Here is a 23,595-nt window from a genome sequence, read left to right on the forward strand (position 1 = left end):
GATGAGTCCCCTCAACTCTCAAATAAGTGCAAGTTCACTAAAAATGCTTTTCTTATCAAATATATCCTAGTCACAGAAATGCCTTCGATATCAATCCATGTATTTGTTTAAAATGCAGAGTTCAAAAACCAGCATCTTGATTTCTCCTTTATGAACCAGGGTGCTGCAATCTCCGAGGTGAAGGGTCATTTTTGACTTCTGATTTCTTCAGATTTAAAGTTGTACCTTTCAAATAAAACTCTGATCATCTCAGCTCCTAACATAATATTTACTTAAAAAGGAAAATAACTTCGCTGTTTACACAAATTCCAAAACAAGAGTTTAAAAGCAAGAAACCTCTTGGACTCGTAGACAGTGATCTTCAGCAATTAGGATGCAAATTTCAGCAACTTATGCTCCTAAGAAAGTCATCCCCAATAATGACTGAAATATTAGTCATACATCAAAACCCACCTCGAGCAGGCTACATCTCCCCTACTATCTCAACTTTATAGACCACTATGTTTATAAATGTTGCCTGAAGACAGTTTATGTGCAAGATCATATTTCTATAGATAATATATGTGCAGATCAAAAGATCAATACCAAACCCAGCAATATTGAGATGTTCTTCCTCAGCAGTGACTTATGTGGTCCTGGAAATCACCTAGATGCAAAGAGGTGTATTCAAGGGAAGGAGAGAAGTATCATGCTTCTGTAATTGTAACCTCTGCTAGCAGATCTTGCTAGCACTGAGTAAATGAGATTTGTCCTGCTGCCTTGGTCAGAGGTAGGATGGCAATAGAAGTCTAGATCACAGAAGAAGGTCACAAGAACCTCAGATTTTCCAGAAGATGAAAAGTAAGTAAATAAAAGTAAAGCAGATTTGCCTCAGGCTTCGTTTTTGTTTGTTTCTTAAAGACCTATCAACACAGTAATAAAGTTTTAAAGATGACAGCTGAAGACAATGAACAGATACATTGAAACAGGAAAATAGCAGGAGGCTTGGTAATTGGCTTAAAAGCCGCTCAGAAGTTTTAGTTTACTGTTGTCAAAGTGGCTTCAAGTTTTAAATAGTAGAAAACATGGTCTGAAATGGCAAAAAAATATATTTATAATTCAATATTTCTATTAATGCTATATTAAAGACAATAAAAAGCACATACTCCTGCATACAGTAAGAAAAGCATAAGAAGCCATTAGGCTAAGACAATTTTTGTTCAGATGCTTGAGGCAGCCACAGGTGAAGGAAGGGTGGGAAGGGGTGGAAACAGATTTGAATGAGATGCAATTATTTGCTGCACACTCATTTTCCACTAAGAATCTTGTACTTCTCTTGTTAAATACCATAAAGCTAGTGTACTCTGCTTCGCTGAGAAGAGTGTGTATACAGACTCAGCTAAGTGCACTGTTCAAATACTATGAGAGATAAAATCGGCTTAAGAGAGCCAGAGGAGGAATTTGTGAAAGGGTAAGCTCTCACTTCTTGTATGGAGAGATCTAAAAATAAGATGGGGAATGAAGGATGCCTTCTTTGATCAAGTCATTTTAAGATGATCTGCTAAATAACTAAAGTACTGCATTTACATAGTGTTAAAAAGCTAACAGATCCATACAGTACAATGACCTTCACAGAACACCAATACTGAGAGTTTAGGACTCCAGATGTCTATTCATTTAGGTTTTAAAATACACAAGTGTATTTTAGAAGTAATTCAAGAAGCAATCACTAACTAAAACTCAAGTTACCTCACATTCCATCCACAGTAGTGCACCAAGTAAAGGACTTCTCCACCTTCGATGTCAGAATCTTTAATACTAGCTTCATACATTTTTTGATTTTTCCCTCTTCCATACCGCACTTGGACTTTCATGCCTGGTGGATAGCATTCAAACTCTTCTTCCTCATTGTTATTGTGGTCTTCCTCCTCCTCCTCCTCTTCTTCCTCCTCCTCTGCTTCTTCTTCATCTTCATCTTCTTCCTTATTCGTGTCATCTCTTGAAAGGTTTAAAAAATTGTAGAGTTAATATGAGATACTTCATAAGCTTTTCAGTTCCAAACCACATATATTGATAAATATTGCGGATGCAATAGAGACTGGGAACAGCAGGCTCCAAATATGTGAAACTGCACTACGGCTGAGTAATATCAGCAAAACAGGATACAGCAATACACACAAAATCCAGTGACTGCAAGGTGCAAAAAATGACTGGATTAAAAGGAAGAAAAAAAAAATTCCATCAAAATCTGTATGAGCAGAAGTTGTTCAAACTCATCTTTCTATGATTGGTTCATGCAGTCCCTTTGTTTAAATACTGGGGGTTTTTCAGTTCAAAATCATGCTTCTCAATATCAACATCCCCTAAACTCTACCTCTCAACCTAAACATTTTATAAGTGCTTCTTGAAACTTGCTCCCCCAAAAGATCCTTGCCTTATTACAACAAATATCTCTATCTCAACACCTTGAAGTGACTGCTGTCGAAGTCACATTTTAGGTGGAGAGGGAAAAAGAAAAGAAAACAAAACAACAAAAAAAGGCCTTATGCAAGATTTAGCAAATCAAGAAACCTGTGCTGATTCATGACTTTGTCACTCCTTACCAATTATGCTAGAAGTCTTCCAACTATGAGTCAAAGTTGCATTTAGTTACTATATAAGTACACGAGCAGATGTTCACAGGTTCCAGAAGCTAATTTTGAATACATTTTTTTGGTATTTGGATGCACTTTCAGCAGTACTAAGAACCCACAAATCTTGCTAGTCTCAATCAATGGCAGCTAAGGGCTGCTCGGTGTTCTCAAAATTAGCTCCAACCAGTTTAGGGTAGACTACTATGTTAATGAGGGAAAAATACCTTTTAATAAGTTAAAAGATTTACATAGCTTTACAAAGCAATGTTATTGGCCTTCACACCATTCTAATCCCACACCCTGCAAGACAGAACATATATGGGCCATTTACTAAATTCACAGTAACCATAGACCTGTGACATGGAACAGATGTGTGCATATATTATAGATTAGGTATGAAAAGATAAACGATGCTCCAAGCCTGATTCACACCAATATTTAACCTCACAAACACAGAAGTCTATATTAATAATCTATATCTTTCCATGAAATCTTCAGTAAAACACACTCAGATACACCAAACTACTTTCTCTCAAAGAAAAAGAAAAGAATCAAGTAGCGCTTTGGTTCTTCAAATGCTTCTTTGTAGAAGTAAAACTGCACTATTATCATCTATTTAGCTGGCAAAAGAAATCAGAACAATACGCTAAATTCAACTGCAGCATAATCATACTGATTTCATGAAATTACTTCAGAATGTTGCTGTACATATACACACAAATGCAAAAAGCCATACATATGTGCATACACCATTAGACAAATGCTAAGAATTCTCTCTGTTGGTGTATTAAATAGACCAATTCAAAAGATGTATCTATTCATATATATATGGCATGGACCAGACAGTTTTGTTCTGGAAGGCCAAGATTTTTATTCCAGCAGGCTACTTTGCTAGTGAAGCTAAAACCACCATTTAAAAATACAACATAAATGAATGAGCCCTGAAACCTCACTTCATCTCCACTACATGTCATATGGCAAAACTCACTTCCCAAAGAAATCATAAATACAGCTCTTCAAAGACTCAGGTGAAAAATGCTGAAGAGAATTCCACAGCTAACGACAGAAAGCACCAAACAGTAATTTATATGCTGTACTAAAGCAAAAGTCCTAAGAAGTTTCATCTTAACAGCTATTATCAGATAAAACCTAAAAAAGCTTGGCATCAGGAGCAGAGCCAGTGCCCAAAACAGTGGCACAATGTTTGAATGATGTGTAGAAAGAAAAGCATGCCTATGAGAGAGATTCAGGATTTTCCCGACACTGGCAATTATGAAGCCTCTCTTACTTTAATCACCCTATGGCTTTTTAGGTGTCCCAAGAGATACTCTACAAAGGTTTCATGACAATACCAGAATTTCTCTGGAAGAGAGATAGGAGAAACCCTCATTGTGATGCTGAGTAACGTGGATGGTCAAGTAGATGTGAAGAGCAGACTGTACGCAGGGGAACGGAATGTCAGAAATGAAAAGCAAAATGGAAGCAAAAATGATTACAATTAAAAAGTGTTCTAAGGAATAACCTGGTTAGTGATTATAATCTGAAGATTTTAGGAAACCAAACAAAAGCAAAGAACATTGATCATGAACCAGCGTACTCATACAGCTCCTGGAAAAAAAGGTAAAACCAAAACATATTCCAGTGGTTCCAAGAAAGATACTGGTTTATGAGGCCATAAAAAGCTCAAACCTGGCAGTGCAGATGAAGGAGAAGCCACAACTGCCAGGAAACAGAGGTTTGCAAGAGAAAATCATGATTGCAGCCATCCAGCATGCACAATCATAACCCCACTTGTCCGTGTATATATGCTCAAGAATATTGGATTTCCTTTCGTGCTGTTTATCCTAAAGCCCATTTTGAGGGGAAGGGGGAAAGTACCCCCAAAACACGTCTCCTGGCAGCAGACAACAATCATCAACTCAAAACCAGTACTAAGCAATACTTCCCACAAAGCTGCAACAATATGAACAACCCATACAGCAGCTGATAAAACAAGGCAGCAGTAGCAGTGTGTGCACACTGTACAAGAGACAACTGTAACTGTGTTCCAGAAACCAAAGTACCACCAGAAAGCTTATCAGGAGGACTGATAGAAGTGCAGTCTGCACTGCAGACTAAAGAATACCTTCACCCCATCTCTCATGTAATGGGAACATAAGCCTTCAGAAGCAGAAAATTAATGAATTAAAATGCAAAAATATTTGTTAATAAATTTAAACCATTAAAACATTTAGATTACACAAATATTACTTAATTGTTAGTTCCAAAGGACATTGTGAAATCATTAAAAGGCTATAAATACACATATGGCAGATCATTATCAGTCAAGATTTAACACCACAAGCCCATAATAAGGATGTCTCAGATAAGTATTGTTAATAGATGAAACAACACATGCTATTATACCACTAAAGGAACTGCAGCATCATGCAACCGTCTTTCAACCCACAATGTCTGGCACAAAACACAGTGCTGTCACAAAGGCTGGGTGAAATCTATGAGACAGTGCGTGATTTGGAGCGTTAGAGCTGCCTCCCAGAATCCCTGCCTTGCAGCAAACCCAACCCCACTCCAATACACTTCTCCTCACACACCATGCTGGCATACACAGCAGGTAAGAGAGCAAATGGAAGATAATTTTTTCAGGGGTTATTCTAAAACTTGAGGCACAAGATTATTTCAATTATTGGTTCAATTAAGTCATTACAGTTAATTGAAGAACTAGCAGAAATAAACTCCAGTGTAACTGGCACTCAAGTTTAGCAATTAGCTTCTATTTTTGTTTCCCTCCTCTTTCTTTCCCTTCTTATCCTAAAGCATTATTTAACCTCTACTTCACATAATTCAGAGCTGGCAGATGTCAAATCCCCTTCATACTCTGACTTTCTCAAGCACAGCTGTATTAAGATGCCATTAAGTTTTAAGGCAGAGAGACATTAAGAACTGTACTTACGCCATGATACTAGAATCTTGTCTTTAATTAAACAAAATAACACCCCCCCCCCAATTCACCAGCACTTGTCTTCCCTCTGAAGTTGCAAAGAAAACCTAAAAATAAAGGCTCCAAGGATTTCTGTCTACACACAGAGGAAATCTGAATATATGCACAGTTATGGTCTATCCTACTGAGAGAAGGCGAAAGGCATTAACTTGATTTGAGTCACATCTGAGAGTAGTACGGTACACTTGAACCATACAAGCACAAAAGGCTAACGAGTGTTTTCCTCTGCTGCTATGGAGGAGACAAATGGAAGGACCTCAAGTTATTGCTTCTAATCATTCAGCCAAAGCTTTGAGTATTTCTGAAACATTCCTCAAACAGATAATGGATGGTTCAGAAGTCCGGCTGGGGAGTACAGCACTTTCCATTTTTACGGCACTGGTTCACACTCAGCTTGAAAACATCTAGTATTTGATGAATGTCTGAGGTCCACTCAGGCACATAAGTCCCAGTGACAGCTACCACAGTTAATAGCCTCTGTAGTGGGCATAAGTTACGTAAAATGTGATGACAGAACCACTTCTTCCACATCAAAGAAACCTCCCTTGCATTCAACATCATGCACACACAGGACTGGTACACTTCAGATCGCCACTCTACGCTTTATTGTTGTGTCATTAGAAGTTTATCGCTGTATTAAAAGCAATCCTTACGTAGATGTGTGCAACATACATGTGTATGATGTATATTCTATGTAAGGGAAAATGAAATTAATCAGACTGTGTGAAAACATGACTATACAAAATGTCCTCCCCAATATAAAGGCAGCTGGAATACTTAAAAAGAACACAGACGAAATAAATGCATAGGAATATGTTCCTATAAATGAAACTGCCAGATACACCTCTCAAAGTTTGGTTTGGGTTTTTTTTGCATACACACCAACAGTCTCAGATTCAGAGCAGATGCTCACACCACATGTGCAGTAAGTATGACACATTTCTCTCCCTTGTCCCAATATAAATCTGTATCATACTGGAGAAAGCTATCTCAAGATATATTTCTCAACACTAATCCTGAAGCTAGAAGATATGCCTTCTGTAACAAATCTCCTTCACTCCAATACATTTTAACCTTCCTGCTACCAGTTTAGATTCACCACCAGAAAGCTTTGATATGTCATTTCAACAGATAAGGAACTGAAGAAAACATTGCCTCTAACAATCTGTTATCTCCCATATGTGAAATGGAGCTTCTCTTACATAATCCTGTTGTAAACTGCTTTCAGAAAATCCCCAGCAAGTATTTCCAGAAAATTTAACTCTTGTACAACTAGAAGCCATCACCAGCACAGACACAGCAGGTAGTCACCCTAACCTGCAAGTGTAATAATCCCTAGTAAAACCCTTCATGTAAAACAATGCCCATCTTAACCTAGTTCTCAGCTGCTGCTTTTATTATCCCTACTTCCCTCCTACTGCTTAAAGGAGGGGAAATGCTATTACTGCATGTAACAATACGTTTAACAGCTCTAAGATTAAGGTTCTTCCCTCGTACGTGAATTAATGCTTGAAGTTCATTCAAGATTATTAGCCAAAGAGGCTTAACATTTCCCCTTCTGATAATGTCAAAATATGACAGTAGCAATTCCCAGAAAATCATACCATGAAGGCCTTAACCAGCGGTACGAGACAATCAAAAATGTTCAGGTTTCTAAAGTATTGTTTAAGAACGTTTGTTCATTAATTCCTTGGAGGATGTAATTAAGCCATTTTTTTCCCCCCTTGAAAACTAGACGGAAAAAGAAAGAAACCCAAGAAGTTTTGTAAGACCAAGAAAAACTATTTGTGACTACTGAAAATGACAGCCTGGTGATAAAGGACAGGGTAAGGATCTACAGAAGGCAGCCTCTCCTGATGTCAGGGTTAAGGCAGCACCTCAGCCAAAAGAAGGAAAAGACAAGAACAAAGCCTCCTGCAGTTCTTCTGTACTTTAACTGAGATTACTCCAAAGAATTTTGCCTCAAAAATCAATCCAAGTTTCACCAAGATACAAGTCTGATGCAAATTTTTGTTGGAAAGCAGAAATTATCAGGATTCTGAACACTACATCTTTCAGCTTAGTATAGAATTCTTGGCAGTGGCGTGTTCCAGGTGCTTTACAGCAAAGATTTTCTTAGCAACACTGGTTAACTAGCAATTCACTTACCCTTCAGTTCACAAACTATACCTACTATGAAATATTTAAAGACTTACTTTTCTTTTATTTGCATGTATTAAAAAACTGCACACCTTTTAAAAACTCCACTAGGCTCCTGGCTTCAGATTCTTGGGAACACATTCAACCAGCTTCATTTTCATTGTGCAGAACAGCCACTCAGGTCTCAATTTGTTGGCTTTGACTCAAGTTTTTGAATAGTTACAACAGAATGTTAGATGCTACAAAGGAAAATCGCACCAACTATGCAGTATTGCATATGAAGACCATTACTTCCACAACACAAACCTATCAGGAACTTTTAAATAAGTTTGATTTTAAAACTTCTGCTTTATTCACTGACTAACAATGAACGCTTTTCCCATATATTAAGGAAAAGGAAGAGTTTACACACCCATTCTTTCTGAGACCTTTACAAAAATGACAGACCAATGAGAAGACACATTCCCTGGACTTTTGTGTTACTGTTTTTATGACTAAAAGTTGCACAAAACTGTATACAGCACATGCATCTCCCACTAGCCACAGAAAAAAAAAAACAACAAAACCCCGAAAAAACTAAGAAAAACATGTATAGAATACGGGCAAGCTGCCTTTGAATCTCTATTCTCAGTGTTCACAGATACAAGCAGGCAAGAAACAGGTGCTTGGTGTAATAAACGAAGAGAACCACATTCGGCCTTTCCTCCTCTTCATCATATTTGTAAAGTCTGTGCAGAAAGAACATAGGATTCAAGTGGCAGAAATCTCAAAGGGCTGAAAAACATGATACTGGACAGAGAAACAAAACCTGTGGAAAATAAACAACCTGGCTTCAAGTAGTACTTCCTGATAGAGAGAAACTGGGAATTAGATCCAGTTTACCCAAACAGAAATTCAGCAAGAGGAAACCCAGAAGTTTCTTTGTCCTCATAGTTCTTTGTTTCTCTACACAAATAAGCTACATGAAGATGCCCAAAGTCCTAGAGACATAAATTCAAATAGCAGACTCTGCAAGTCTGCCTTATATAGTATTAGATTTCATTTGTTTAGCTATTTGGTTAGGACTGTGAAAGACAAATGACCCACAGCTTAAAACAAGGTTCCAGGAACACATTTTAAATTCACTGACAAAAATCCAGTCCACAGTGATCTATTTAGATTACATTTTGGGTAATTTCTTTGTGTGTGTACTTATTTTTCCATCAACAAAAAATATTAATTTTTCCATTTTGCAATTCAGTTCAACTAAGAACTCAAATGACATCATTTATCCCCTGTATAACTTTTGTCACTTCTAACCCATGAAGTTGGGAATAAAGGGAATGGAACATCCCCACCAGCACAGCAGGCTCACAGAACCTCTTTATGCCTTTAGGGTCTAAACACTAAAAGCACTGTTTAGCATTTAAGATGACAGTGACATTTTTAAAACCTCTTTAAAGCTGATACATTTTGTACTTCCTAGCAATCTCTGAGGGAAGAAGGGGAAAGCACTAACCACACTGCTACAGTACTTACACAGACATACATACTTACAATTAACTGCTACAAATGTCTCTTTTGCAAGTTTAAATTATTCCTTGAAAGATACCCCAGTAATGACCACATTACCATCTACATATATTTTTAGAGCCATGTCTTCTATCCTAAGCAACTCATTGTAATCTTTCATGAATCACAATAGCAAAATACTACTTGGAAGAGTTTTTACTGGATGAGTGAAGAGAAACAGAGGGAAAAGAACTCAATTACAGTCAGATGAACTAGGGAAAATTTAGAGGAAATAATACCTTCTACATTTTTTTTGTTACTTTCATAAATAAAAAACACAAAGAAAACTCGTAACATTTTTTTCATGTCCTAAATAACCCAGACAGACATGAATCAGGATAGGACAAACAAAACACACAAAACAAATGACAAAAAGACCCAACCAACCAAAACAAAACAAGAAAGGATTACTGAAGAGCAAGTGCATCTTATAATTTTATGTACCATTTACTACAGGATGGTAAGTATTAAGCCACTCTACCTTCCAAGTATAGAAATAAACACAAAGTAATGTCACAAACTGATACGCATTCAAATATACAATTTAGGGAACTTCAAAACCTGCTATTCTCTAAGTGCAAAGTTTTCCATCTATTCATATAGCTTTTGAAAGGAGCATTGTAAACATTCGTCTTTAACAGTTCTGAAAATCTAGCAAACCTGTCACAGTACAACTCATCTAGTTCATCTTAGAAATGGAAAATATAACCAATTCAAGCAATTGGTCTTTTCAAAAACGAAAAATTCATACAGGTTACTAATGAAATCACACCCACAGAGAAAAGGCTCCCAAACTGAGCTCAGGTAAACTTGATTTTTCTGTATGCCACATTCCTAAATTCCAGAAATTGCCAATGTAATCTCACTGAAAGTATTTAGGAAGACAAAAACATTTTGCAGAAGGATACTTCCATCATTTGTTACATGGAAACTACAACCCTTAATAAAGTAAGAAAGAACCGTTACCAATGAATCAGAAATTAATAAACTGAACTACACCATTTTCCTACAACTCTTTATGGGCCAGAAAAAGCACTAAGAGTCAATGGTATTTAGACAGAAGATAAAGATAGCTGATTTACTGAATAGCAAAGATTGCTGAAATGAATAAGGGAATTAGTGGCCAGGCAACAGCTGGTATCAAGTACAAAAAACTCCATTCCTGATACACAGATTGCTGTGAAAGTATAAGGAGGTGTGATTAATCTGCTTTCCCTCTAGTAATAGCTTCTCCCTTAAGCATCTGCTATTGGGTCTGGTTGAAGACAAGATACTGTATTAAGAGACCTTTGGTGTGACCTGTAACAGCCATTTCTGTGTTCTTGTCACTTGAAATCATACATATGCATCTTATAATAGTTAGGGTTGGAGAGGACCTTAAGAAGGTCCTAACTGCCAGAATGGAAGTTGTTAAACACACTGTCTACATCCTGTTTTAAAAACTTTGTACTCAAAAACACTGGTGGGATTTTTTTGCACTGAAGTAGGAGAACGTGTCCATTTCATAACTGAAATCAGAGATCACCTGTACACAGCCACTGATTGCACAGCCCTGAGCATCCCTATTACTTCAGTCTCCCACTTCCAAAACTCCCGTGTGAAGGACTATACAAGAGACTCCTGCCATTATCATGCCTACTCAATGGTAAAGCTGTTACTGAGCAATGCAAAGTACCTCCACCTTTTCCCATGTTCCACGTAACACACCACTATCCAACAACAAACACTGGAAACTGCAAGTTTGTGATATATTTGTACAAAAATTAAGTAGACAAATACTACTGGTAATGGCAGCAATATTTTTGTCTTAAATCAAACAGGCACCTATGTTGTATCTGTTCTTTTCTCACTTGGCTTATAAATATTTAGGCCTGGACCCTGCAAAAATTTAAACTGCCCTTTTTTTTTAATTAGATCCACAAACTTCAATGGCCCTAACCATGACAAAGTTAGGAACAAACAGATCTCTAGAAGGTAAGAGTCTAACTCATGACAGAGATGTAATGTGAACTTGAAATCAGACAAGAGTAAAATTTAATGAATGCCTGTCAATGCCTTAAGTTGATTTTAAACAGCATAACTTACCCTGGTTTTTCTTTTTCTTCAGTATCTGCATTTACTGTAGGATTTTCCATTTCTTTAATCTTTTCTTCCTCTTTATCTTCTAATTTGGTTTCACCTTCAGTTTTGATTGCATTTAAGTCCTTTTCTTGATCAGGCTGAGTATACACAGAATCTGGCAAATTTTTTTTGTTCCCCTAGGATAATAAAACCTCTAGTTAACTTACAAGATGAAATAAAAATACACAAGATTTAAGAAAAGGCAGATAAGACACACTGAAGCTATTTGAGCAAATAAAAAAAATAAATCAAGTCTATAGGGTTCCTAAAATTACAGCACCTCCACTGTTTTTCCTTCTTAAAATATCAAGCAAAAAATAACAGACTTCAAAGTTGCAGCCAGCATCCTAGCTAGTATTGTCACAATGACCTAAGCATGCTGGTCTTAGACCTGAACTGCAAAGCAATCCCTAAGATAAAACGTATCACATGGTATTGTGCTCATTTCGGATGCAGAGATAATCAGTACTGGCAGACCTGGTATTATTTACCCCAAGTTCGTACCAACAGACAAATCAGGGCTGGCTGCCACTGAAACACAGAAGCATTACGCTCATGTTGCACACTGACTTCAGGTGCTACACTGCTTCCAGAGAAAAGTGCTACACCTGTACAGTGCAGTACATCAGCTTATTGCTCTGGACTTCCTTTGCTAAAACCACTGAGTCAATAGTAGATTTTGGAAAGGTATGAACACTTTGTCTCTCTGGACCACTGAACCACATTAGATCACTGCATACATCATATGGCCCAGATCTTTGTAGAGCTTCACTGGAGCAGAGGAGTAAAAGCAAGATTTATGAAGGCTTAAAAACATGTCTAAACGCAAAATAGAAGTATCAGCACTGTAGTTAGCCATGAGCATGCATCACCCAGATCAGGTTGAAGCTGCAAACTACTTAGTCTCCATTTGACCTGGGAGGCCACCAAACAAATGGAATGTTGAAGCTGCTTCCTAACAAGTCAAACACTTTTGACATCATGATCCCCTAAAAATGGCACCTATAGATAAATATGGCTCAAATGTGTTGTTCTGAATTAGGTTTACAGCACATTTTTGTCTTGTTTTAAATCCACTATTAAGATTTCAATCTTGACATGAATTCGTGGTTATCAACACACCACCTGACACTCATTTATAAACAGTATATAATGTGAACATTAAAATATTTTACCAGAACAGAGGGCTTATCATTTTCTTTACTTTCAGTATCATTCTCAGCTAACTTTTTTTCTTCTTGTTGTACTATTGCTACTTCCTCCTGCTTGCGCTCCTCCTTATCCACTTTCATTTCTTTTACATCCTGCTCTGGTTCTTCACGCATCTTCAATTCTTTTTCTTTTTCACAGTCTTTACAAGGCTTGCTCGTGACTTTCTCTGGCAATGCCATTTGAAATTCAATGTTAGCTGATGTACAGTACTCTTCAAAACCATAGAGATATCTAAAAGAAAAAATTGCTTGCGATAAGCAAGTTTGTTTCAAGAAAGAACATGCTACCTAGCAGAAACTAAAGATCAATAGAAGCCAAAAAAAACTGTGTTATAACCAGAAAGTTATGGACTTTATGTATATTACCACTACCACAGGATCGCTTCTGTTCATTCTAGAGCTGTTTTAGAACAGACTCTATAGCTTTATTACTTACTTTTTGTATGCACATTTAACATTATATCCTGCAGCTGAATTCAATACAGGGATTCCAAGATCTTGATAAACTTGCTTCCACACTGCACCACTTTCAATCTGGTAAAGAAAATGAAGTCATGTTTTATTAAATTAACTCACAGACACAAAAAAATTAAGCTGACAAAGTTTACAACTTTGGAAAATAATTGTAAATAATTTCCTAGGATCTATAAAATTGTTTTTCACACACCCAATATTTCACTATACTGTAACTACTTTAAGAAACATAGTATTTCTGCATTTCAGTAAGCCACAGCAGGCTTTCCTCTCCAGATGGCAATAAAACAAAGGAAAGAAAATACAAAGATCAGAAAAATCAGTATATAATTTTTATTTTTATATTTAAAGTTATTATTAACTATCAGAATTAGAATTTTAATTACACTGGAAATAAGAAAAGAAAAATAATCCCTCAAAGCATTAACAATACTCAGCCCTGGCACTACTGCACCAGATACACTGGCTCTTTCATTAAGTCCTTAATATGCCCTTTGGTGTCAAAGACAGTGCAATACACAGATTTCTAACCATCTGTGAAGGTAAAGTAGATGTACTGCAATATCCAAGTACAAGATCCTCTCCTGCATATCAGAAAGGTGACACTGTACAAACATATCTTCTCAACTGACAGACTAACTTTATGGGAACCAGTCCAAAGCAGTAACAGAACCTGCTGGCCTCAAATTCCATATGATCCAATTACTGCTCCAAGACCAATCCCAGTAATCCCAGTTAACACATTCTTCTGTGTAGTGCCCAGAACAGACAGGGACATCAGACCTTACACTAGATTACTTGTCTCTGAGATTTTATTCACTAGTGGTTCTTTTTCACTTTGAGGTAACAACTTTATCAGACAAACATTTCCTGAAATACCACAAAACCACAGATGCTAGCTGATTTTATGCAGCAATAATTAAACATGCTGAGTAAATGTGTAATTTATTTAGAATATGATTAGTTTTTTGTTCCCATTACATTATGTTTTTCAGCTGTTGCAGGGTGTCTTACATAGCTGTAGTATTCAATTTTCATGTCTCTTGAGCTCCTGTGTGAATTGGTTTTTTTATCACTACTAAAACAGCACCCTGAGATTTTATGGTTCTGGAATACTCATCATACTAATACTCACATTATCAAATCCTCCAAGCTTGTGTACAAGTCTGAATAATTTGAAGAGATTCAAATTTCTATATCCCAGTACAGGTCGTTTGTTAATAGGAGTCCCTGTGAATGAAGACAATATGGTGTTTTGAGTATTTTTTTAATAGGCACTACTACCATATTAAATACAGCGTAGTACTGTAGGCTCCCTCTGACCACCTCGTGCATCTGGTACTTTCTTTTCATGAAACTAAACAAACTCAAGAGTCTTAATAATCCATTTTCCCTGTAATTCAGTAATGTAGTTTAATACCTATAATGCATTTTTTCCATCTATTACTGAACATCCACAAATGATGCAACTTGCTCCCTGTATTGTACATATATTTCACCTACAGAACAATTAAATGTAGAAGTACCAGTGTATTCTTTTCAATACAACCAAAAAAAATCCCCCCCCGTGAGCAAATCCCACAAAACTTCAGAGCTGAAGGTTCCTATGCTGCTGTACTAGCAGTAGGTACCACATTGTTCTCTCTTGGAAACAGTTCCTCAATTCAACATGTAATTAAAAAAAACCACTAATTTAACTAGTTATAATACTAATTTAAATACAAAACCTGCCTCCACAGATACTGTACTTCTAGTGCAGTGTCTAAATACCTGGTAAAGGTTTAACATGATAAATGGTGTTTGCTTTTAACAATTTCAATCAACCTTACTGATAATGCTCATGCACTTATCAGGATTCACAAAAGAAAATTAGCACAAAGTAAATGCTTTTTTCATGATCCTAAGAAGTGGAGGTTAAATTTTATTTATTTTAAGCTTATTAAACTGACCACAGACATTAATATGATTGAGGATATCTACTGTTTGACTGTACACACTATACATGCATGGTAGAAAGTAATACTAGGATATATGAAGTACTGTCATTTATTTCTGAAAGAAGGAATAAGTGACTGTATTTTAGGAGAAGAGTCAAGTGACGGACTAATCTTCTAAATAGTGGGGAAGTCAGAAGAGATTAATACAGTCTCACCGTTTCCAAAACTGAACTGCAAAGTACTAGTCGTTATCAGACTCAACTCTTCAAAGTTCTGCTAAGCAGTACATCTATCTGCAGCTTCTACAAGTCAAAGATTCAAATGCCTACCTCTGTCTTCCATGAACTTGTACAATTGCTGAAGAAAGCTCTCTCGCTCTTCAGGAAACGGCTCAATTTCCTCCTGTTTAAAGCAATGCACACATTCCGAGTTACAAGCCTTCATTAAGAAATAAATATATGGCACTGACAATTTAGGTTCGAATGCTCAAGTTTGGTAGTCAGCAATAGAATACTATACAGTGCTATGCCGCACTGAAGTAAGTTTTACAAACTACAAACAGTTTTTCAAAATATCTAAAACAATAACTGTAAAGACACACTGAAACAGGTCTCCTGATTGATCACTTAAGTATCATAAGAGATAAAACAAGATTTATTCTCAATTTTGTCTATTTACACAGAAAGTCCGGGAGATACCACTATCAATGACCAAGAGATTATATCAGAAATCTCAGGTCTATTTCTGCTGCAATTAAGTGACTTCTTGATGCCTGGATATACTGCGTCACTTTCAGCAACGAAGTGAAAGAGAAAATGGTGCTTCCACTTCCTGAGCAGTTTTAATCCACAGTACTGACAAACCGCAGCCAATGGCACTGCATGCATACTGCCATGGGGTACTGGCTGAACACGTGGTGAGCTGGATCAATCCCAGAACTGAAATAACAATGGATATTTTCAATGTTCAGTTCAATGCACTAATAAACCTTTTTATTAGATTTATTAAGTTTAATAAACAGTGGAATTTCACAATAAAGCACTATGGCTTATTTTGTAACACTATTATTTCATTACGAAATGTGACTTGCCACAACCAGCAGCATAAGATTAATTCTTAGAAATTCTGATGACTATTCTATTTCAAAACAATACACCAAATACACGTTAAGTTTCCTGCATACTTTTTAAACACTACCTGCAAAGTTTCCAAAAATAAGTAATTAAAGTTATTCAGAAAATCTAAATTATTTTTCTTCAGTGTATTTTCATTCATGTTTTAATTATTCATTCAACTTCTTCCTTGTACTAATTATTAAAGCTTCACCTACCCTGAAGAAAGGGGACAAAATTTATTGCCTTTAAAGTTATAGCAACTGTTGAGGAATCAATAGAAACAGGGTATCACTATTAAACAGAACAAAAAAACAAAAGAACCCACCCCAACATCTGCTGAAGCAATTTAATAGAGATGGATGCCTGAAAATAAGGTCAACGAAGGTTATTACCAGCGAGAAGGTTTTTTTCTTAATTCTACACTTCCACTAGATGCACTTAGAAGATGTATCAGAGCCAACAAGCAGAAATGAAGAATGCTCAGTATTCATGATACGCTGAAACAGTTGTCATTTAGGTATAATTATCAATGGAAATGCAATGAAAATATTCCAGTCTTGCAAAGGCAATGCAAGATGAAAATCTCCACAAGGAACCACCATTACGTGGCGATGAGCATCTCTCGGATACCTAGCATACCGATGGAACTCTGAGCAGGCTACTCAATGAGCAAGCACAGTCTGGATAAAGAGCTACAACCAGTAAACTAGATATAGCATCACTGGGCAGGGGTGTCAGAAATCAGGCATACCTAGCAATTCTTCAACAACAGGTATGAGGTGATTCTACAGCTCAGCATATAGTATTGATAAACTTCTGGTTAAGAACATTCACAATTCACAGGCCATATAAAATAAATGAGTGGAATCGATCCAGCTTTGAAATTTGGTTTTTGTTTGTTTTAATCTCTCATGACAGCTACTTGGAAAGGACTTTTCCCAGCATACGATGGATCACTGGCAAAGAGCTCATGACCACCTGGTTGGGTTTTCTCATGTTCCTCACCCAGAACAACCATAAGAAAATGGTCCCACAGAGCACTGAGGGGTGTGTGGGAGTGTCATTGAACTAAACCTTCAAGAAGCCCAACAAAGCTTTTAAGAAGGAATGTATACTTTTTAAATATATGGGGAACTAAAGTAAACATGATGAAGAGGCTGAATAAAACACCGTCACTCCTTTCTCAATCATAAGATCCAGTGCCCGAAGAATACTCTTACATCTCAAATGTGGTAATGCAGAGAGATGCCAGAACGGCAAGCGGACACTCCTTATCAATTTTCCCAATAGCAATCAAGCAAAGTTTCTAAGAAAGTACACTCAGGAGGAAAGCTTAAGACCCTGTATGCCTCTGAAAAGCATTTTCACTTTTTCAGAGTCTCTACAGAATCTGTGTATATTATACTTTGATAATAATAACTGTTAGTAATCTCTGAACATCTACAGCAGCTCTTAAGCAATCAGCAAGTTAAATAACAGGGTTTCTTAGATAATGGTTTGAAGCAGGCATATCATACTCTCCATCTCTGCTTATTTCTAAGATAGGCAACCACAGTGCAAGCAGGTCACTCTGCAGTCTCTAATGTATCAGTCCATGTCACAAAGGTAAAAGAAAGTGGTTCATACATATGAAAATGAAATCCAGAAAAGTAGCTAAATGCGTTTTGCAACACATAAAATTAAGCCAGTGCTAGAAGAGAGGATCTTGTTTGAAGTCATCAGAAATAATTTAAGCACCACATATCCTTTATCAGAAGCAAGTATTTTTTAGCTACACAGATCTTCCCAGGTAGAAGACAGCCATTTAACAGCTAGCAGGTAAGTCGGATTTAGAAATAGGAATAAAGAGAACCTTTTTTCTATTAGAAAAAACAACATGCATGAGACAGCAGACACCAGAATCTACCCTTCTTCATCCTGCTCAGACCTTAGCAAGTACTGCAACCCCTTCTGCCACTGCTAAGATCAGCATGGGAAAGATTTTAAACCGGGATCTTCCTTTGAGTTTTAGTCCCTAATGACTCAATCTTTCGACCACATGGGTTTTGCTTAATGATTCAAAGATATTTGTTAGATTTTTAAGTTGATATTTTCATATCAACTGATCTTTGTTGAATAAAGAGTTTGAAAGCTGAGAGACATTAGTTTCATATGTTAACTGTGTTGCCTGTGTTAACATGATACATGTTCTTAAATGTTAAAAAGCCCTACCTAAATATTACACCCTGGGTAATTTTTTTATCAGCTGTGTATCTGTGCTCTTTACTAACTTCACTTGCCTCTTCCTCACTGCTGTTATCCTCTTTTTCTTTTTCATCTTCTTCCTCTTCTTCAGCTTCACTGCTGGAGCTGTCTTCTTTTAATTCTGTTTTCCAGTTACTAGGAACAGTTCTGTTTTTACGGAATTCAAGGGCTTGGTCAAAAGCTGTAAAAGGATCAGCATTTGTTAGCACTGCAGGAAATACCAGTTTGACCAAATGTTTTAATCAAAAAGCATAGCTGGGGATGGGGAGGAAGGACTGCTAATTGACAGTTCCACCACCAAATTCAAAGAACCACAACAACCACCCCATGTTGTTCATCCTTATTTGTCTTTCCCAACCAAACTGGCCTAGTGCTCTCTGCACATCAAATTATTCAGACCTACTATTAAGGATTATTACCATGTTAGTGCCTATTGACACATATAAGGATCTTCTGTATTAGGGTATGTATGAAAATTTCATTAAGAGAATCCCTATTCCAAAAGGATTACACTGTGGTTTACATATATTGACTAGAGAAGAAGAGGACGAGATAAGTAAAAGCTAATTTTAGGAGTTTGATTACACAAACTGAAGCTTTCAAATAAATCCACAATTCCAGTTTCCTGAGAGTGCATAAATGCAACTTACAGCTATTAGGGCTACTATGGTGAGAATAATTCTACAAAGATGTAATGCAAGAGGCCAAATACTAAATAACGTGTAACACCATTGTGCCCTGTCATTATACCCTTTGTTTGGCAAGTCTACATTTAAAACAAGTGTGGTAGAGTGGGGGGGTGTTGTTTGGGGTCTTTTGTTCTTTTGTTTTTTTTGTGGTTGGTTGTTTAAAATTCCTCTAGCTTTTCAGAGGTGTTCTACTTCAATACATTACAGAAGGAAAAGATCCTGTATTTTAGCATTTTTAAGACATGAACCAACCTACCATAAATATGGTCCAATTTACATAATAAAGTAAATACATACTCATATATTTTCACACAGGAAGTAAATTTTACCTTGTTTTAACAATGCATCAGGCTTTGGTGAAGTTTCACTGATCTCCCGAACATCTTTTCTTGGCACAGAAACACTAGATAATTTAGAAAGTGTTAAAAAAGAGAGATTTAAAAATATTTTTAAGTTAAATTAACAGTATAATACAGAGCTATCACTAAGACTAACACCCTTACTAAACATGCAGAAGCAGCATATGAAGTATATTTTGACAATTTTATAATGTTAGTCTGGTACAGTATTAGTCAGGTGGTTAGACCACCCACATATACTCACTGCATATTAAAAGATAGCATTCTTCTCCTACTAACAGGCAGTTTCTGGAATCTCTCAAATATATATTACTTAACAAAAACCTTATACTAATTTAGCAAGCAACTACTCACCCACAAATAAGATCCTACCTTGCTTAAAACATAAATGAGTATTAGTATAAATTGTCAGTATGAAAGACTTCTAAATAGGAAGAACAAAGCACTTTTTAATTTCTACTATGGCTATATCCAAGGAAATAAATCTGAACTGCAGCTTGGGGGGCGGTACATGCTTGTGTGTGCACATGCTTATGTGTGTTTCCCCAGTGATGTGCACTGATGCTTGAGTAACTATCAAATAGTAAAGCAACAGCCTAGACTTAGTAATTAAACCTCAATGAAACTGTTAAATATTTCAATATCCTTTTCTGCAACAGCATTCTGCTAAATTGAACCAAGTACAATGAATAGCTGTAACTTTAAAAATAAAACCCAAATGCTAGGATAAATAACTCTATTGTCATCCATCAACCCCCCTCCATGACCAACATGAGTTTAAGAACACAAAGTTTCTTATTCTATTACAAATATGATAGAGTTGGGTTTTCTAGGTTTCACTATATTCTTTCCTTCTTTGAGTAGTGTTACAGCTCTTTTCAAAGAACAAGACAATATGGAGTTCTAGTCTAGTCTGAGAAAAATATATGCTTTACTACCTCAAAAAAAGAAATTTCTCTGTGTGCATGCGGTGTACATGCACTCATGCACACACCCCACCCACCACTTTCTGTAGCTGGGTAAGATTATGGCCACATCTCTGAAAAGCAGTGCTCTATTCCAAACAGAGCAGGAAAGAGTCTCAGGGCATTCTCAAAGTCACAAAATATGCTTTGTTTGCCACCACTGAGGCAATGAAATTAAAATGAAGACAGATAGATTTATGCATCCCACAATTAACAATGACAAAGTCCACCACAATGTAGGCTGCTAACAGTTTTCTAAACATTAGAAAAATCTTGGCAGAAACTTAGTGAGCTTACTGATGTCATTAACGCTTTACCCAAACACATCTCATAGTACATTCATTTGGCTGATACAGATTTCATTCAATTATCAATGTCTACAGTCCTACTCACAATTTGCCATCCTTGAAAGAACGAACGAGAATATTGTCTTTTTTCACTGCAATATCATCACTACAATCTGGACAAACCACCTGCAAAGATATTACAAATGCAAAGTTTATAGAGAGAAAAATGAAAAGAAAAAAAAAATAGAGTAATAGTATATATACAACACTTGTCAGAAAGTTTCTGGACTCATTTCTCTTTAGCAGCACTGAGATAAGGGCAACTGACATCCCTCAAAACAAAGAGATAATCTTGTTTAATTACAGAATAGATGAGTTCATGCTCACTTCCTGGAGGGAACTGACAGCTGCTGCCAAAGACATAAGTAGGAACAGCATTCTGACAAAAGTTAAGTACCTGTCATGCCACTACAAGTTATTCAACTGCTTATCCTAAAAGGACAGAAATTCCACCAAGTGCTGCCACCTGAGTTAGACATCTCTTCTGAAAAACTTCCATGAACTGCAAATATGTAATCACACACAGTTTCAAAACCAAGGCCATACAGGATTTATGAAATGCAATTTTATAATGGAGGATTCGTGAGCTATCTACCTATAAGAGTGCCTCAAGTAGCAAGATAAATTCTTTAATTCAAGAAGTAGACTAATCAAGTCTAGCACCGAAACAACATACTAAGTTATCTGTTGCAATTTTAAAAGCTATTGAAGTTTTGTTAAACCAGTACACAAGTCCTTAACTAAAAATCTTCAGGAATTTAATAGCACATCTCGAAATTCCAGAGTTACAGAACAGAAAAACAACCCTCTCCATCCTTTCTTCTCTCAAAACATGTTCCCTTAAAACTAAGAAAATCTAGCCACCCCAAGGAGCACCAAATGACCAGCAGCACTAACTTAGCCCTGGTAAGTACTACTCTCTCATACCATCTCCTTTCATGCCTATTTTTTTCTACCACAAATACTGCATGACAATTTTTCCCCCCTTTCTTACATAGGTCACCTTCTAAAATATACTATTTTAGAAGGTAAAGCCAAAAGCACCAGCTGAACTGGAAACAGAGTTGTGTATCACAGAGCACAGGCTAAACATTCTTCCAAGAAAAATAAAACTTTACAGCCTAAGTCTCCAAATTCAATGCATTTGACGGTCTCCAAAGAAATTACTTTACAATACTACAACTTACTAATAACTGAATTACTTTACAATACTACAACTTACTAACTGAAATGCAGTTAGAGATACAGTTTGCAACAGTGTTTTAGTATCAAGGTAAAAAGACAGTGACTATAATTTCCCATCTGAAACAGGTGCAATTTCCCAGCTTTCTAAAGACTGAGAAAGGCCCTTATGGCCTTAGCTGTCAGTTTTCTACAAGCATCAAGATCTTAGTAGTCAGAAATCCTTCCAGAGCTTGGAAAACAGCTCACCACAACCTCATCTTGTGCCTTTACATCAAGCAGCATCACCTCAATTTTGCCTGAATCAGGTTTTCTCAATTTCCTTCCATAACAAACTCCACAGGAGTCACAGAAGGAGAGAGATGATCCTATGCAAGCTCAGTTTTCTAAAGTGCCACAAGCAGGTTTCCTCAACGCATCTTCCAACAGCAACACATTAAAACTACACATTAAAACTAACAATGATATAAGGCTTACTAAATCATACTTTGACAACATATGGAGAAACTGCCAGGCTTTTTTACAATTACGTCATTGCTCTCAACCCTATTTCTCCCCTTTCTACCCTCCCAAAAAACCCACAAACCAAAGAAAACTCCTCAGAATAATTTTTAACAAATTTAGACCCCCAAAGTTTTACTTTTCTAAATGACAGCCCATCTGGCTATACGACTCATATCCAAAGTAATCTATTTCCACTACTAAACTGTTATTTGCTGTAAAGGCTTAGACTAATCCCTGAACTTCTTTTCCCATAATAAACTTTCACAATGTTCTCTGTGCCCAGACACAAAGCTTACCTGTACACAGTACCATCAATAACAAAGTAATTATGGGATACATATTCTTCAGCATATTAAAGCTGAATTTTCATTTCATTATTCACATAATTACAATTAGCATGATATAAAGTGAAAGCAAAATTTATCAGTAATGAGATGAAATTACTTTGTTGATATAGTAACCTGCTTACAAGATAAAGGAATGGATGGGCACAGGTACAGGGGAGGAGATTTAAAAGAAAACAGCGTGGAGGGAAAAAGGGTGCAGAAAAAGCAGCAGCTATTCAGAGCACAAAATCTATTCTTTGGCACAACCTTTCAGGTTAAATGCAATACGATGTTTATTTTCAGAGCCATAAACCTGATTACTAAAATAACTGTTAATCTAGGATAAGCTATTTCAGAGTCAACAAGCTCTACCCTCAAACTTCATTCCACTACTGCTCCTGTTGCTGCAGGAAGTTTCCACGAAGGTATTGTGAGCTATTCCAACCTCCAAATGAAAACCAAAGAATTCCAGTGTGTATCTTTAGTATACCTTGGGAGCATAAGTGACAATTCAGTTAATCTTTCAGGTCTGACCCACAGCTATCCTGACTAGCCCTACATTAGTCACATGCAAGCCCAGTACCTTCCAGAGAGGCAACCATGGAAACGACTGTCTGTCATGTGCATGACCAGAGGGGCTAACCCATTGGTGTGACATAAAACAGCTCAAGCCGGTCTAACTGAATGCTCCTCAGAGTGCAACTGTAAGGTACGCAATAATGCATCAATCTTGATGACAGCTTTCAGCAAAGAAACAACTTGATTTTCTCCTCTTATTACTGCAAACCTCTCTTAAAGCTATCTGTCTGTAACATGAT

General features: G+C 36.7%; 1 protein-coding gene across 1 annotated transcript in view; it reads right to left on the reverse strand.

The window, feature by feature from the left end:
* ARID4B (AT-rich interaction domain 4B) overlaps positions 1-23,595 on the reverse strand; it is an 87,654-nt gene that overhangs the window by 17,665 nt on the left and 46,394 nt on the right. Inside the window, 9 exon segments of the mRNA XM_061365681.1 lie at positions 1,729-1,977; positions 11,389-11,561; positions 12,600-12,867; positions 13,072-13,169; positions 14,245-14,339; positions 15,376-15,448; positions 18,441-18,586; positions 19,424-19,497; positions 20,812-20,891. Of these exon segments, the coding sequence (XP_061221665.1) occupies positions 1,729-1,977; positions 11,389-11,561; positions 12,600-12,867; positions 13,072-13,169; positions 14,245-14,339; positions 15,376-15,448; positions 18,441-18,586; positions 19,424-19,497; positions 20,812-20,891 (1,256 nt within the window).

Source organism: Neopsephotus bourkii, unplaced genomic scaffold (genome assembly GCF_033783945.1).
Source record: "Neopsephotus bourkii isolate Nb327-2 ecotype Australia unplaced genomic scaffold, CSIRO-AGI_Nbou_v1 NB_1292, whole genome shotgun sequence".
Classification (NCBI taxonomy): Eukaryota; Metazoa; Chordata; class Aves; order Psittaciformes; family Psittacidae; genus Neopsephotus; species Neopsephotus bourkii.